The 18,723-nt window shown below is 38.3% G+C and overlaps 1 protein-coding gene and 1 long non-coding RNA gene across 4 annotated transcripts in view; both read right to left on the bottom strand.

Annotated features, from left to right (window-relative positions):
* The window catches only part of LOC134331504 (uncharacterized), a 141,677-nt gene that overhangs the window by 10,515 nt on the left and 112,439 nt on the right, over nt 1–18,723 (bottom strand). For 2 of the 3 annotated variants that reach the window (XR_010015128.1, XR_010015130.1), the window contains exons 5-6: nt 15,599–15,668; nt 13,160–13,229 (exon numbers count right to left, since the gene is read on the bottom strand). This is a non-coding gene — a long non-coding RNA (uncharacterized LOC134331504). The remainder of the gene's footprint in view (nt 1–13,159; nt 13,230–15,598; nt 15,669–18,723) is intronic. The other variant, XR_010015129.1, reaches the window with a different exon arrangement.
* Nucleotides 16,018–18,212, bottom strand: sox2 (SRY-box transcription factor 2). The gene has a single exon (XM_063013482.1). It carries the CDS (start codon nt 17,945–17,947, stop codon nt 16,934–16,936), a length of 1,014 nt encoding a protein of 337 aa, XP_062869552.1. The 5' UTR covers nt 17,948–18,212; the 3' UTR covers nt 16,018–16,933.

Below are 18,723 nucleotides of genomic sequence, written 5' to 3'. Positions count from 1 at the left end.
GCTGTAATAACAGCGTGGTGCGCTCTCACGCTGCTCACATCCATCACAGACCTGCTGCAAATGAGATCTGCTGAACAGAGATGAACCGGCCGTGACCTTTCACACCCAGCGGCCATAAACAAACAACAAAAAACCTGAAAATAATAACAATTATTTCATTTACTTCACTACAAACTCCTCACTTTTACTTTTACCCTGTTTGTGGCAGTAAATCAGGTGGTGCCAGAGATCCAGGGTTCTTATCTCAGACATGATTGGCTATGCTCTAGGGACGGGGCGTGGCTAAACACCTATTCCAAGGTGCACTTGTCAGTACACTCTCAGTGCCTGTCCCAAACTGGATAAAAAGAGCAGGGCAAAAAACTGTTCTAACAGAATAGACACAAAATTCCCACAGACACACTTCAAAATCTTGTGAAAAGCCTTTCCAAAAGAATGGTGGCTCATAATAATATAAATAATATCATAAAAAGATAAAATAATAAACATAATATCATAAATATGGGTGGTGCCGGGGCAAAACACACTAGCGATCCGGGGTTCTGATCTCAGACATGATTGGCTATGTTTTGGGGGTGAGGCGTGGCCAATAATATAATATAATACGTACACTATGTAATACATATGTATCCAGCGTTGTGGCCCCTTTCAGTTCCGGTATGGCTCATGTGCACAAACTGAGGACCTCAACACCACTAAACACCTCTGGGGGGAAACCAGGTCCTTTAATCAAAACTCAGCGCCTAACGTCACAAGTGCTCTGGTAACAGAATGAGCACAAATTCCCACAGACACACTTCAAAATCTTGTGGAAAGCCTTACCAGAAGAGTGGCGGCTGGTATTGCTGCAAAGGAAGATAAGGTGGAGGGTTGTGGCTGTTTCAACAGAAATATGTAAAAAATAAATATTATTATTATTATTAATATATATATTTTTTTATTATTATTATTGTTTTTATTATTATTATTATTATTAAAATTATTATTATTATTACTATTAATAATAATAATATTATTATTATTTTTATTATTTTGTTTATTATTATTATTTCTATTATTATTATTATTATTTAATTAAAAAATAATTGATATAAAAAATAATTAAATAAAATAATAATAACAATAAAAAATTAAACATAAAATACAACAATAACAATATTAAAAATATAATAATATATCTAATTAAAATAACATTAATAATAAATTTTAATCATATAAAATAATAAAAAATAATGAAATAAAAGAAAAATACCAATAATAAAAATAATATCTACAATTATAATAATAATACATTTTAAAAAATAAATAAATAATAATGAAGTAAAATAATAATAACAACAATAATAATCATTACATAACAGTAATAATATTATTATATATTAGCAAAACTTCATTGCACCCAGTGATTCCTGGGAAGCCAGACCCACCTTGACCCTGACCAGGATAAAGTGGTGGTAAAGCATGAACATGAAATAAATTTAAATCTCATCGACTAACAAACTAAATCTGGTCGTTTCAGTGAGACGAGTCCAAACATAAAGTCACGACTGGTTTGTGTGGGGGGTGAAGGTGCTGCGTGGTCCGGCCGCTCCCCTGCCTGAACCCCGTGTTGAGTTTGTGTAGGTGCAGCCTGTGTGTATATACATTCTGATATACGTGCTGTGTGTGTGTATATACATTATGATATACGTGCTGTGTGTGTGTATATACATTATGATATACGTGCCGTGTGTATATACATTATGATATACAGGTATGTGCTGTATGTGTATATGTGTGATGTAATAAGAGGACGACGACACCATCCTCACTGAGACCTGCACTCAACTGCAATCAGAGCCAATCAGCAGCAGCGCCGCCGCGGCTCTGTGAACGGCAGTGGGGTCAGACAGTGTGGCACGGCATCATTTAGGACCGATTTGGAGCCACAGACGGGGGCAGAAGAACCTCTGGATTTGAGCTTTATGATTCCTGCATGTGAAAATGTGCTTCTGATCATCACGGCTGAGAAAACGACGCGACGTTCTGCAGATTTACACTAACGGTGTTAAAACAGAGTCACCTCTAACAGCCGCTCTTCTGAGGAGGCTGCTCACAGGATTTTGGAGTGTGTCTGTGGGAATTTGTGACCGTTCAGTCAAAACATGACAGCACTTGAATGGCTGGGCACTGATTGATTCACAGTTGGTGTTCCGGTTCATTCCAGAGCTGTTGAGTGTGGCTGAGGTCAGGACTCTATGCACAGTCATGCTGAAACAGGAAACGGCCTTCCCTAAACTGTTGTCACAGTCATTCTAGCCACAAGGCAAGGCAAGTTTATTTGTATAGCACCTTTCATACACAGTGGCAATTCAAAGTGCTTTACATAAGGAAAAATTAAAAGCATTAAAACATTCCTGAGATCTAGAACCTCAGAAAGACTTCTTGCAAACATTTAGTTACAAGGGGCGTCCCAATACTTTTGTCCATAAAATATATTCATATTTTTTCTTTTTATGATAAATTGAGCAAGATAATCCCACCACAAATAATTTACAACGACTCCGAATGCGTCCGATCGAAAATAATCAAACCTCACAGATCGAAGTCGAGCTCGACCCCCGTAACCCCTGACATTTCTTTCTTTTTTGGGTTTGTGTGTTTTAAAACCTGCGCTCGTTCCTCTGAGCTCTTCACTTCTTCTTCTGCTGCTCGCTCAGATCTGTAATAAGCTTTTAATGAGCGCTCGGACATCACCCTCCGTCACTGAAGATCCGCTCGACTCCGCCCGGCCGGCCAGACTCATCCGCTCATCAGGGTCAGGGGGTTAGAATCGATTTCTCAGCCCTCCTGGAGAGTTCGGCCTACAAACCGACTCACAAAACTTCACTCCGAGTCGAACACGTCGCCCCTCGTACACCCCCCATACCGGCCCCCACCGCTGCCGAAGCGTCCCGGCCTGAGCAGAAGCTGGCACTCGCTGACCTCTTCAAACTTTACACTGAATTGTTCTGGCAGTTTCCAGGGTGATGGGGCGCTCCGGCCTGATCCTTCTTACCCCGAAAAGGGGGACGACAGCTCACTACAGGCCATGATGCAAATACGCCGAAAAATATTAACTCAGGGGGGTTCAGAGCTTCACTCTCAGTGTGAATCTCAGAGAAATGACATTTAAAATGGATTAAAAAAATATATACAAAATTCTGCTGTGTGGCTCGTTTTTATAATTGAATACATAAAATTATCAACAACAACAACAATAATAATAATCCTTAAAATAAAAATAATAATAATAATGCTTAAAATAATAATAATAATAATGCTTAAAATAATAATAAATAATAATAATAATAACAACAATAATAATAATACTATCAATAATTATAATAATGCTTAAAATAATAATAATAATAATAATAATGATTAAAATAATAAAAATAATAATAAGGCTTAAAATAATAATAATATTAAAAATAATGATTAAAATAATAAAAATAATAATAATGCTTAAAATAATAATAATAATGCTTAAAATAATAATAATATTAATAACAATGCTTTAAATAATAATAATAATAAATAATAATGCTTAAAGTAATAATAATAATGCCTAAAAAATAATAATCATATTAATAATAATATATAAATAATAAAAATAATATTATAAATAATAATAATGTAATAAAATAAATAATAATCATAATAAAACTAATATAATAATCATTATAATAGAAGTAATATAACATATAATAATAATAATAATAATAATAATAATAAAATAAAAAATGATAATAATAGTAATAAAAATAAAATCAATAATAACAATAACAAATAATAAACAATAAAATTAATATAATAATATATTTAAATGGCATCTTTCTACATATAAAATATAATATTTACATTTCTTTAAAACATGAAGTTAAATATAAGAGGAATTTTTAAAAAGTGAGATAAAAGCAGGGTCATAATCGTGCTTCAATGTTATAGAGGAACAACAGCAAAATAAACTATACGGCCAAAAGTATTTGGACGCCTGACCGTAAGCTTGACGGACGTTCGTTTCAAAAACACACTGTATTAAAACAGAGCGAGATGTACACTGCTCTGCTGAGAAGCTTCTCACAAGACTTTGAAGTGTGTCTGTGAGAATTTATGTCTGTTCAGTAGTACAAAAGATGAGAGCATTTGTATTTGTACGGCTGGGTGCTGATTGATCAGTTGATGTTCCGGTTCATCCCAGAGCTGCTGAGTGGGGCTGAAGTCTGGGCTCTTTAGGGCTCTTTAAAGGTCTTAAAAGCTAAACATTTATTACATGACTGATTTATTACACCTGTTATTCAGTCGTTAGAAGAGGCGTCCTGATACTTCAGCTCATACAGTGCACACAGTCGAGCAGGTTTGGTGAGCGCACCGGTTCATGGTGTGGGTTTGTGAGCGGGTTCGTTGAGCGAGTACAGGAGGGTAAGACTCGGCGCCCCGCCGGCGTTAATGGCGCTCCTTGTGCTCCCGTTGCTAATGGGTGAGACAGTGAAATCTCATCCTGAGAATGGAGCGCTCTGGGGAGGGACGGAGATGTCCTCCGGCCCAGGGACACAATGACGGAGCTCTGATGGCTGATGATAGGGAGATAGCCAGCTGATTAAAATGCTCCGCTTGTTTTCGCTCCGTTACCCGATCGGCGTGTGAACTCTTATTTACTGAAGCGCTGTTTGTGTGCACTTGTATTATTTAGGACTAAACGGCATCTATAACGAGGTTTAGCACCGTACAGTTTCCTAAATGTAAACGTAAACACATTAATACACAGAATCTTCTCAGCGACGCAACGTACCGACGGTTCTGGAATAAACGTTTAAAAATCTCTGGCACTTAATAATCCCTAATAAATAAAAGTCCCTTCTTTAGTAAAGCACAGGAGGTTTGTAGGATTTCTGTAGAGTAAAATAAAACACAAATACAACAAGAGCCGAGAAAGATCTTCAATCACTGCCAGACGCAACTGAGAGCAAACAAAACTCAAAACTTTGACGCATCATTTATTACAGCTCACAGTAACTTTCCTCCCTTCACTGAAGGAATCTGAACCGGCGGCTCTGACGGCGCTCGGCCCGACGGACGGCGGGTTAATAAATGATGAAATGATGGCGTTAATTGTGGATTAGCATTATCATTTAAAATGGGGCGACCCAGGCGATCATAAAGCCATTAATCATAATGTGTGTTAATTAACATATTAGGATCATTAATCAGTGTGGTGCACAAGAGAGGCTGGAACATTGTGGAGAACCGACGCTGAGAACCGACGTTGAGAGTTGATGCTGGGAACCGACGCTGAGAACGGACACTGGGAACCGATGCTGGCAACCGAAGCTGGGAACCAACGCTTGGAGAACTGGCGTTGAAAACTGACGCTGAGAACCGAAGCTGAGAGTTGATGTTGGGAACTGAAGCTGGAAACTGACACTGGGAACCAAAGCTGAGAACTGAAGCTAAGAGTTGATGCTGGGAACTGACACTGGGAACCAGCGCTGGAAATCGAAACTGAGAGTTGATGCTGGGAACTGATGCTGGGAACCAAAGCTGGGAACCAAAGCTGGGAACTGACACTGAAAACCAAAGCTGGGAACTGACGCTGGGAACCGGTGCTGGGAACTGACACTGGGAACTGACACTGGGAACCAAAGCTAGGAACCGACGCTGGCAACCAACGCTGGCAACTGAAACTGGGAACCGGTGCTGGGAACCAAAGCTTGGAACCAAAGCTGGTAACCAAAACTCAGAACCGACACTGGGAACTGATGCTGGGAATCAAAGCTGGGAACCAGCACTGGGAACCAACACTGAGAAATGCCCGACTGACCGATAGCACAGCTTAGAATTCGAACCCTGATATCAGCAGTAGTGGGCTAGCCTGACCATCACAGAGTATAATAATAATGTATAATAATTACACACTGGACAGATGTTAGATTTTAGATAGGTGTGATGGTGGTGCAGCTGTTAGTGTAGGTGTCCCACAGGGTTTGATCCTCGTCTCTTTCTCTCTAGTTTGGCTGGGGTACATTTGTGTGAACACCACAGGTCACCGGTTCAGTGTTACAGTAACACTCCAACCCCTCCAACCCCCCTAAAAACCTGGTCCAGTCCCATTTTCCCCAAAATGCAAACACAGCTCTGTTTTGGATGTTTTTATAACGTCAAGTGTGCCAAAAGTATGTGGACAAGCTTGTTGGATGTCCCATTCCAAAACCGTTGGTGTAAGTATAGCTTCGGCGACCAGTCTGTGGCTCTCACAGCTTAGTCTGTTCTGGCACGGCTTTCCACATTTTGGAGTGTGTGTGTCAGAATTTGTGCCCATGAGGTAGAGTAGGAGCATCTGTGAGGTCAGACGCTGATGCTGGACAAAAGCCACCGAACTCATCAACCTCAAACTGTTCACCAGCGCTTTATCCTGGTCAGGGCCGTGGTGGGTCCGGCTTCCCTGGATTCACCAGACGTGATGTGGAAACACACCCCGGACGGGACCCCCGAACCAGACACGATTGATCATTTCTGCGTGCGGATGCCCGACCGGTTGACAGCACCACTGGGGATTCGAACCCGCCCCAGTTCATCGTGCCACTGCGATGCATCATCGGCCTTTTATAATACGAGAGAAGAATTTCAGTAGCAACTTTTTGGGGACAAAGACTTCACTTTAAGTCCGATGTTGCCACATTCACCCCAACCCCCATACACACACACACATTCACACACACACACACATACACACACACACACTCACACACACACACATACTCACACACACACACACACACACACACACACACAGATCCCAGGCTCAGTTTATCTCCCCCCTCAGCTCCATTAAAAGCTCGATGTGCATCTCTGTGTGAAACACCCCTAACTGCCTGAACTGCTGCATCAAAGCGCACTATTGTTCCCCTGCGCTCAGTGTGTGTGTGTGTGTGTGTGTGTGTGTGTGTGTGAGTGTGTGTGTGTGTGTGTGTGGAGAAATGCAGGAAGACACTTGTTCCTCGTCCAAGCGCCGCAGATCGAGCTCTCCAGTAAACACACATCATGTTTAAAACATGAAGCTGGCACAGTGAGCAGAGTCCGGCCCCGGGGCCCGATCCGGTCTGCGGACTTCGCTTGGCCCTCGGGAATTTCTAAGCGGCCCCTGATGCCCACGCTGCACCAGAAGCAGCCCCGTGTACCATAGATATTTAAATTTACATCTCAAAATTCAAAAAAGGACGTGAGGCAAACCAGTGAGTGTTGAGAACCTCGCTCAGGGGTCCAACAGCACAGAGGTGGCACTGAGCCATCACTAGCAAACCACGGGCACTGGGGTGGCACAGTATATACACACTGCTGTGCTATATGCACAGTCAACCGTGCCAGAAAGAGGGAAGGTCAGACGGAGCTTCTGCTGCCTGGTCAAGGTAGCAGTGGGAGCAGTGTTGGAATACTTGGGAGTTCTTTCTGCATTTATCCAAAGTGAGTACTGTGACAGTATATTGTGTTAGGGCTCAAGAGCCCAACAGTGGCAACCTGGCAGTGGGGTTTGAACCAGCGCCCTTTAGATTATTAGTGTAATTAGTTTATTAGTCTAACACTAGACTACAACTGGTGAAAAGAAGAGTCAGCGGCTGTACACATCAAAGCAGATAATGCTAGTCTGATGTTCTCCTCGTCCAGCATGAATTTTAAATGATATAAGATTGTATTTACAGCCGCTGTTTATCCTGGTGAGCTATTACACCTCAATTAACCACGATCAACAAAAATATATATGAATAATGATACTGCAGAAGTTTCAGTGTAATAAACACTGTAATAATAAATGATGATTTAGGAGAGTGAAGCTCCCTCGATTATTTTGTTCTCTGTCTCTCACGCTAGAAAAACACACGAGACAAGAACCCAGAACCTTCCAGCAGTGAGAATGAGGAGGATTTTTTTCCGCTCGTGCTGCAGTGACGGACTGAAAAGCTGAAAGAGCTGCAGAGAAATTTCCACCGGACCTCAGCAGGTCGACACGGATCAGCTCATCCAGACTAGAGAACATTTAAATACATCAAATATTCATTATAATACATTTCCCACCTCACTGTGTGACCTTCAAAACAAACAGGACTCGAATCTTCCCTGCATCTGAATCTACATTTTATGTAGAGTCAGTATTTTTTAATAGACTTTTTATTTATTTTAATTTTATTCTACTCTATTCACTCTATTTAGTGTACTGACACTGTACTGGATCGGCTGTAACACCCGAATTTCCCTCATGGGGATCAATAAAGGAATCTTATTTTATAATAGACACACGAAAAGTGGGATTGTGTCCCAACATTTTTATTAAAACAAATAAATAAATAAATACAAGTATTTAACCAGTATAACATCAAACCTAGATGACGTGAAGGTGTTTGTATTGTAACCGGAGAAGAAATATATTCTCTATATAATATATTTCTATATAATAAGACGCTGATTTATTTACCGTTAAACCGAAATGCACAAAAATACCAAATGTTATTACAGGTAATTGTGAACGCTGCATGTGTTGATTGATTTCTTAACAATGTTAATAACAAATAAAATATTTAATAAACCATAGAAATTAATAATAATGATATTAATAATAATTATCAATTATGTTTATAATTATCGTTAATTTTTAAAAAATAATAATAATTATTAATAGTTAGATAATTAATAATTATCAATTAAGTTCATTGTTATTAATAATTATTAATTAAAAATAATTAAAAATACATTTTAATTATTAATAATAATATTTATTATTAATAACAATTATCAATTAAGAGAAGAATTTTGAAATGATGTCATTAATCAGTACTAAAATATTCACTACATATATATTAATTTCAGTGAAAAAAAAAGTTTTATGGGGTCACGCGTTCATTTTCCATGTAAAAAAATAAATAAAATAATTTTATAATAAAAAAAATAAATAAGTAAACACATTCTCTACAGAAAACAAACTTTTATATAATATTTTATTTATTTGGAAATGAAATATAAAATATTAAAAACAAAATAAGCTTCAGGTTTCACACAGAAACATTTTTTAATTAATTTACATTATTTATCAGACACTTTTATTCAGTGACTTACAATTATGACTTAAAACAGTTCGAGAAAGGGTTAAGGGCCTTGCACAGGGGCCCAACAGCGAATTAAGGGTGGTGGGGCTTGAACCAGAGACCTTTTGATCACCAGTCCAGCACCCTGAATTAAATTCAGCACATGAATAAAACAGTTTGGTGTACAGAAGGTCGTTCCTTATGGAGTTTGATCAGATGTTTGTATAAAAGCTTTATTTCTTTATTTAACATTTAAAATAATAATAAAGTGATGAAAAAATAAATCAAACTGATGAAGGAATTATGGCGTCAGTGTTTTATCACGTCAGCTGATCAGATTAAATTCTGTTTACATGATTGTGGTGAGTCCAGACTTCTGGCTGAGAGACTGTACAGTATAAATAAAGATATTCATTTAATATTTTTATATTAATATATTATATAATAAAAGGTGCTGCAGTAATAAATGTGAGCTGATTGAAGCTGATTGAGGCTGTGTGTGTGTGTGTGTGTGTGTGTGTGTGAGTTTATTAAATAACAATGACATGCTGATTTACATTAAACCATCAGATCAGATCAGAACCAGAATTTAAGATTCGAACCGTCAGCAAGAGTTTTTTTTTTCTCCTGGATTTACTGAACAGATGTACAAAACAAACGTTCATCAACAAACACACAAAATAATAAACAAACAAACAAACAACAAAAGGAATAAATAAGTAAATGATAATTGTACATGATAAGCTTTCTTTACAAAAGTCTAATTCTATGTCAATTACCTTATAATAATAATAATAATAATAATATGATAATAAATTATAATAAAAATGTTTTAATAATAAATGAATAATAGTGATGATGATAATATTAATAATAATAATTATACCAATAATAATATTAAATAATAATAATAAACAACAAGTGGTTGTAAGCAGGTTGTAATCGGAAGGTTGCCGCTCCACTACCGCCAAGTAACCACTGTTGGGCCCCTGAGCGAGGCCCTTAACCCTCAATTGCTCAAGCTGTATTCACTCATAATTGTAAGTCAGTTTGGATCAAAGAATCTGATAAATACTGTAAATATAATCAGCCGAACAGTTTAAAACACAACATACAAGCTCCACACGCCTCAGAACACCTCCATTCATTCATTCATCTGAACCTTAGTGATTAACATCTGTAACTGTGTGTGTGTGTGAGTGGAGAAAGTAAAATTCATCCCTGATTCAGCAGCTAAATCATCAAACACTTTATTATTAAACTATATTGATTAATTCATTAAAATAAAAAAAGAACTCATTTTGATTATTAACGTGCATTTCTAAAACACACACAGTTTAAATCTGCACTTGAGAACACACACACATAACATCATACACTCACACATACATACACACACTATCATACACACACACAGTTTTAATCTGCACTAAAGAACACACACACACACACACACACATATATAACATCATACAAACACACACACACACACACACACAGAGTTTAAATCTGCACTATAGAACACACACATCACACACACCAACAGAAGAAACATACACACACACACACTATTACATACTCAAAGTTTAAATCTGCACTTGAGAACACAAACACACACACACACCATCATACAAACACACACACATTGCGAAAATCTGCACTAGAGAACACACACACACACACACACACATTCCCACATGCACTAGTTGCTGTGAGCAGTGTGTGGTCTGACTGTGGGTGGAAGGTGTATTTTGGGGACCCCACATCTACTCATCCATCATTCAGCTTCCTGCACCTGCAGTATTCACCCACTCACTTACTCACACACTCACTCACTTACTCACACACTCACTCACTCAGTAACTCACCCACTCACTTACTCACACACTCACTCACTTACTCACACACTCACTCACTCAGTAACTCACCCACTAACTTACTCACACACTCACTCACACACTCACTCACTTACTCACACACTCACTCACTCAGTAACTCACCCACTAACTTACTCACACACTCACTCACTTACTCACACACTCACTCACTCAGTAACTCACCCACTCACTTACTCACACACTCACTCACTTACTCACACACTCACTCACTCAGTAACTCACCCACTAACTTACTCACACACTCACTCACTTACTCACACACTCACTCACTCAGTAACTCACCCACTAACTTACTCACTTCAATACTCACTCACCCACTCATGCCTCATGCACCACACTAAGCACTAATATCTAACCTTGTAGACTCACACCGGGCGGATTCTTACAGAGAGCTGTAACACGTACGGAGAGTCCCGCTATGCTCTATGAGTTCAACCACTGAGACTTTAACTTGTGAGCTCTCTGTGGTGGTGGGCTGGCATATTGGGCTGCTGTGCCACCCAAGTACCCACATAACTTTTATCTTTAATAATCATGAACCACTACTCCACCCCACTTAATATTTCCATCCCACTACCTAAGCCTAACCCTAACCCCAAATCTCTACCTGCTCTGCTTTGAAAATTCTAAACAATATATAGGGTGGCACAGAGGTCTATTACAACAGCCCATTATTGCCGGGTGTTGCTATCAACCAGCTGGGTGATCCTGACCAGGATGAAGCAGTTGATTTAAATAAAATGACATATACTTATAAAGTTTGTTAATCAATTTAATTGATTGATCCTTGTGCTTTAAACCCAAAAATGTATCCTCAGGCTACGGCCCAACTTCACAACGATTTCCCCTCTACTATCAGTAACTTCCACGCCAAACTGCCCCAAAACTGCCTCTTAAACCCCCAAACTTTACCACCACACCTACACCGATTACTCACTCCTTCACCGGGGCAACGCCACCAATTCTGCTAAAGTGTCCCCCAACCCCAAGAACCCAAAACCTCACCACCAATCCCCCCCATCACAATATCTGCACTGACCACCAGCTTCACTCCAACTAACAATCCCCACCCCACCAAACACTCACCCCAGTCCCTGAAAAGGTTCAGGCAGAGGAGTTGCTTCCCCCTTTTTCTCCTCTCACACACACACACACACACACACACTTTAAACAAAAGGGAAATCTATCAGGAACAACAGACTCTCACAAACAGCAACTCAGCAAAACGTACAAAACTCTCCACTGAACATCATTTTTACTTTAGAAACCTGATACAGATGAAAACAAGCAACTTACAAATATTATAACAATTATTATTATTATTGTGGTCATTTATTTTATTATTGTTATTATAATTAGATAATATATTTTGTACAGTTATACTCAGAGTAACTATTAAGCAGAACGGACAGATTAAATATTTCGTATCTCATGACTATTTATAAATAAAGTGTAACATAAGCATAGAATTAAATTAAATTATAATAAATTTATAAAACACAGCCTCACGCATTGTCAGATGGTCCAGGACTAAAAAAGAATAAATGAATTTCTTATTTATTTACACCTAAAACAAATGGAATTATTAAATTATAATAAATTTATCAACACTAAATTTCTATTTATTTGAACAAATTATAACTATAAATTATAATTAATTCTTTAATTCATTTGTAATAATATCAAACATTTGATTTTAAAGTTTATTGTGTACATTTCAAAGATTTGAACATTTAAAATGTAAAGATCGGATTTTTGCGCACATGTCGAATTTTCACGCACGATTAAACGATTCGTTTATGATAAAAAATACAATAAAAATAATTAAACCTGTGCACAGCGATTTGCTTTAAGAACAATACTAAACTCTGCAGTGAAATGGTGCAAAAACTGCCGCAAATAAAAAGTCGCGTTTACATTTGCTTAGCGCAAAACGCGAAACTCCGATTCATTCCCAACATCTCAGCAGCGCTTTCACACACATTTATCTCTCAAAGTTCACTCAGTCCACAAGACAACGTCCCAGTCCGAGAGCACACACACCTCCTCCATCCCACTGTAACACAGAGACTGGGAGTAAATAAAAACCAGCGTTTTAATTCCCTCCGAATGAGGGCGAACCTGATCCATGATGAGAGAGGAGCTGTTTAAAAGATCAGCGCTTACCACCTGTTACAGGTTCATCATCTGCACCAGCGAGCCTCCTCCATCCGGGAATTACAGACCCTCTACAGACCTGTAAAATTAAAAACACAACATGTCACATTCAGCTCATAAATAACAGCGTTTTATATAAGAATGTTAGAAGCTCCGGCAGTCAAAGTCCAAAATAAACTTCAAAATGCAAAATAAACATGAAGAGGCGGCACGTGTGTGTGTGTGTGTGTGTGTGTGTGTGTGTGTGTATATAGTCGAGAAACAAAACCTTACACTGCACTTACTACATGTAAATAATGTACACAATGTCTACAGAAATAATAAGCATTATTTAAAGCATCATCAGCTTAACGTTGCAATAACTGTGTTGTGCAGTAAATCCATTCAGATCAGGACGTTTCTAATAACAGTGTATTTTATATCTACACATAATTATGTCTCATTCATTCATCTTACATAAACATTAAACACGTCCCTAATGACATGAGCACAATAATAATGATCCACAGAATATAATAAATACACTAAAATCTAATTCTTTAGATTAATTCAATTCAACTCAATTATGGCCATCAGTTGCACATCCTATTACATGAGCACAATTATGCATTGTGCAACAGTGTGGAGTAAATAATTACTATAATGTATTATATTTATGCCTTTGATCTTTCTTCTGTGATAAAGACTGGACAAGTTACACAAGAGGCAAAACAAGCCTATTGTTATTATTATTATTATTATTATTATTATTATTATTGTTATATATGGAGTGGCACAATTTACATGATTGCATGATTGTATAACTGCTTTGCAACGTAAATCTACTGCACCAACATTAACTATAAAGATGCATAAAACAATATATCCATCATATATTAATAATAATACAATATAATAATATAATAATAATAATAGCCAGCAAATTCGGGGTAGCTGTTATTCTTTATCTTATTTAAACAGAAATAAATGGGCCTATTGTATTAAAATGTCAAGTAAATAAAACACAGCATAGAAATGAATCATTTCCTAAATATCCTAATTATTTCCTAAATTTAACCAGTTATTATTATTAATAAGATTAATATTTGTATTATTATTATTAATAAGATTAATATTTGTATTATTATTATTATTGCGCAATGTACCTGCGCGTATAAAGAAAAGTTCACATCAGTTACAGAGAACAGATAACACATCAATGTGAATGATTAAATGTTTATTATTATTAGATATTATATTATATATGGGGGGGGGGGGGGTGAGTTTGTTGTTTTGCGCGGTTTATTTAGTATAAATAATAAATTGCGGGTGTGCGCGCTTGTGCGTGTGCGTGTGCGTGTGTCGGCTTTAATATTCGCGCATGAAGCCTCGTCAAATATTCATTTAGTGCTCGGTGTGATCTTTATTCCCCCGAGAGGCTGAAATAAAACCCTCTCCCGGCACCCCTGACACTCCTTAAAACACTATTTATAATCATTAATAATGATAGAGACGATCTGTCACTTCACATTACAGTAACAACAAAAAAGCTGCTCAGGAAGCTGCGTCCACTTTACCTGAGACCCCTGCTAGATCCGAACTGTCACTTAAAATATTCTTTACATGGCATTAAAGTGTGTAAATACAACACCTACATAACCAAATTATCCTATTCTTTATATTATGTCTTATATTATTATCATTTTTATTATTATTACTGCTGAATATCAGCTGACGCTAAAAGCGCTGTGAGGTTAGAATAAAGTTTAATTCCATATTTCATCCCTTCCAATTATTTATGTCTAAATACTTTCTGCAATTTTTCTTTTTAACACCACAGCAGTCTTTAAATCTTGCAGCTTTTTAACCTTATTTGCATTTTACACACACATTTCCAAAACTCTGAACCCCTTTTACACACATTCCTGCAACATTCAGCTCCATTTAGTGCTTGAACAACAAGCTGCACGATTTACAGCAATAAAACATCTCAGTATTTAAGCAAATAAAAATAAAATGAAATGTAAATATAGGAATTTGTAACACATCTGCAGGACTGAGCTGTTTATTTACAACTCGACACTGCAGCGTTTCCACTACATGCAAATTTATTTAAAGGTAAGTTTATATTATTACATTATTATTATTAGTAGTAGCTCATGAGATCATAAATCAGCGTGTATTAATCTTTATTATTATTATAATATATAATTTGCAGTTATATTAGAGATTACATTTAAGATTAAAGTGCTTACATTATTATATAAAGTCAATCCGCTAAAATTTAGAAAAGGAAAATATGATTATTTTGATCTTATTTTAGGACCTAACAGTTCATTTTCGGTTTCTTAATTAAAACAAAGAAATAAAAATGTGACAGTGTTTTATATTTATATATCAAATGTTCAATTGTAAGCTGTGCAATTTTATATAATAATAATAATAATAATAATAATAATAAACTGCTACCTTGTGCGCGCATCTTCAACATTTTGCAGGTTTTTATCCTTCAAAAAGTTTTAAGTGCCGCTTCAGTTTCCTTCAATAAAAACATACAAAATAATTATAAATATGAGTTAATTTCCATCTAAAGGTAATTATGTGCAAAAACCGAAACCGTGCGCACTCGCACCACCCACACTCATCCACCTCAAGAGCTTCATACTTACAGCCAATCAAGAGTTCCACCAAAATCTAATAAAAACACACAGCGGATTAAATTCTTAATAAAATCAAACCTCTCTTTGACTCAGTGTTGAGTACCAGTGAGTATAAATGATTCTAAACCGCGTTATCAAATATAATGAATATAATTATAAAGATTCAGCATCAGAAAATCAAACATGACAAGAAAAAGCAAATCAAATAAAAAACCCGAAACATTTTCTTCTATCGAAATGTCAAAAATTTATTCATTTCAAACTGCATATTGGAAAAAAAGAACTTGAAAGTTGTTATGTTGCTATTAGTTCAGATATGTACATGTCGCGTTTGGCATTTGCCTACAGGCCACAAATTTGAAAATACATCTAGGAAAATGGATCTGTTTAATAATAATAATAAAAATAAAAAAACAAGCTCACAGTAGAATATACAGAAAATGTACAAACATGGGAAAATAAAGAACACGGATTTTATAGCTTGAACAGATTCCAGACTAAAGGAAATATAAATTAACGTGCTTTCTGTGATGCAAATTAAAATGGAATTGAAATAATAATAATAATAATAAAAACGTTTAGTAGTATTTTACCCTCAGGAAAAGATTTCTACCTGCTTCCAGTGTTTGTTTTGCTGAAATAAAGTTTTTTACCTTGAAGTATTTAATTCACAGCAGTTTCAGTAACACAGAAGTTCACTTATTTTCGTGGTGTCTTTTATTTACGCATGAAATTAAATCAGTTCAAGGTAAAACTTTCAGTGCATTTAGTTTATATGCATCTTTCTTAATAAAAACTTCTTTACTGTCTTTACAAACATTACAACTGATTGTTGCTTCTTTGATAAATACTGTACAAAACTTGATTGCAATAATAAAACATTTGATTGATTTTTTTTTCCACCCCACCCACACACACACACTTCCTCACCCCCCAAATAATCGAATACACTTTTTTAAAAAATGTGGCGCTCCTACCGTCTTTAAATACAAAGCAAAAACTGGTTGTGTTCTTTTTTTCCTTGAGTCCTGTACAACTTTCCCTCACCAAGAAAAAAATGTTCTGTACAAAAAAAAACATTATAATATTAATATAGTTCATCCAGGAGTCCAGTGTGATGGTAAAAAAAAAACAAGAAGTTGCTTTACATGTGCGATAACGGAATGGTGCCGTTAATAGTGGCCGCGTGTACAGGTGCGCTCTGGTAGTGCTGCGACAGGTGCAGTCTGCTCTGACCCGTCTGCTCGGGCACCTCCGCGGCCGGCAGGTACATGCTGATCATGTCCCGCAGGTCCCCGGTTTGGCACGACTGGGCGGGCGCGGTGGCGGCCACGGCGGCGGAGGACCGGACGTGTGACGCGGACGTGACGGCGGGCGGGCTGGAGCTGGACTCGGACTTGACGGCGGATCCCATGGTGGTGAGCTGCGGGTAGGACGACATGCTGTAGGTGGGCGAGCCGTTCATGTAGGTCTGCGCGCTGGTCATGGAGCCGTACGGCTGCAGGGCGGTCATGTCGTACCGGTGGTGAACGTGCTGCTGGGACTGCGGCTGCTGGGGCTGCTGGGACTGGTGCATGGGACTGGTGGCGTAGCCGAGCTGCTCGTGCATCATGCCGTAGCCGCCGTTGCTCCAGCAGCCGTTCATGTGCGCGTACGCGTCCATGCGCTGGTGGTTGACCCCAAGGTTGACGCCCAGGCCGCCCAGGCCCGAGCCCACCCCGGTGCCCATGCCGTTCGCACCGCCGACTCCGCCGCCGCCGGGTGCCAGGAGGCCGCCGGGCAGCGCGTACTTGTCCTTCTTCATGAGGGTCTTGGTCTTGCGGCGCGGCCGGTACTTGTAGTCCGGGTGCTCCTTCATGTGCAGCGCCCGCAGACGCTTGGCCTCGTCGATAAACGGCCGCTTTTCAGACTCGGACAGCAGCTTCCACTCGGCGCCGAGCCTCTTGCTGATTTCTGAGTTGTGCATTTTTGGGTTCTCCTGTGCCATTTTTCGGCGCTGGCCCCTGGACCAGACCATGAACGCGTTCATGGGCCTTTTTACGCGCTCCGGGCTGTTCTTGCCTCCCGGTGTGCCGCCTCCTGTGCCCCCGGTGTTCCCGGTGCTTCCCGTGTTAACCCCGGGATTGGGTTTCAACTCGGTTTCCATCATGTTGTACATTTAAACCGGTGGATCAGTGCAAGTCTTGCAAAGCAACAAAACAAAAAAGTTTCAACCGGGTTCTTTTGCTGGAGAGCTGAGCTGATCTTTCTGTTTCTGCTGAGTTAAAAAAAAATCTCTCCCTGGAAAAAAATAACCCTCTTCCTTTTTTTCTCTTTTTCTCTCCCGGTAAAAAGTCCCTCCGTGCTCACAAAACTTCTTTCTGAGTGAAGAAAATGAAAAAACTCCTCCGTTTGTGCCCTTCCGACGCCACAGCGCCTTGACAACTCCGATAGTTTTTGAACAAGTTAATAGACAACCATTCATGCAGCGCCTGTCACTGCCAATATAAATGGGTTTCCACCTGGCCAATCACAGCGCGCCTGGGTGGGATTCATTAGCATAAAGGGGCGGGGATAGCGGGCACAGTGGCACTGACTCTTTTTTTGGTATCATCATGCAAGCAAAAGATCCTGCACCAACAAACTTACTCACTCAGAACAACAACTTTACTGAGTTACTGAGTTACTGAGCTCTAATGATTTTATTTCTAATGTTTTGCGCGTCAAACACAAACCATCGATGCGACCAGTTTGTTTTCAGTCAGTGCACTTTTGTTTTAACCATTTGTAGATACCAATATGAGGAGTTATATATAATTTAAAATACTTAAACGAGTGATTTATTCCTTCCCAGATTTATTATATTACAGCACAAACAGTAAACAATAAACCTGCAGTATTTTATACATCAGTAAGTTCGATCCTGACACACACTCCTAAACAATGTCAGCTCAT

This window comes from Trichomycterus rosablanca, chromosome 17 (assembly GCF_030014385.1).
Source record: "Trichomycterus rosablanca isolate fTriRos1 chromosome 17, fTriRos1.hap1, whole genome shotgun sequence".
NCBI classification, from domain to species: Eukaryota; Metazoa; Chordata; class Actinopteri; order Siluriformes; family Trichomycteridae; genus Trichomycterus; species Trichomycterus rosablanca.
The sequence above is the reverse complement of the archived record's forward strand: the minus strand, read 5'-3'. Positions and strand labels throughout refer to the sequence as shown.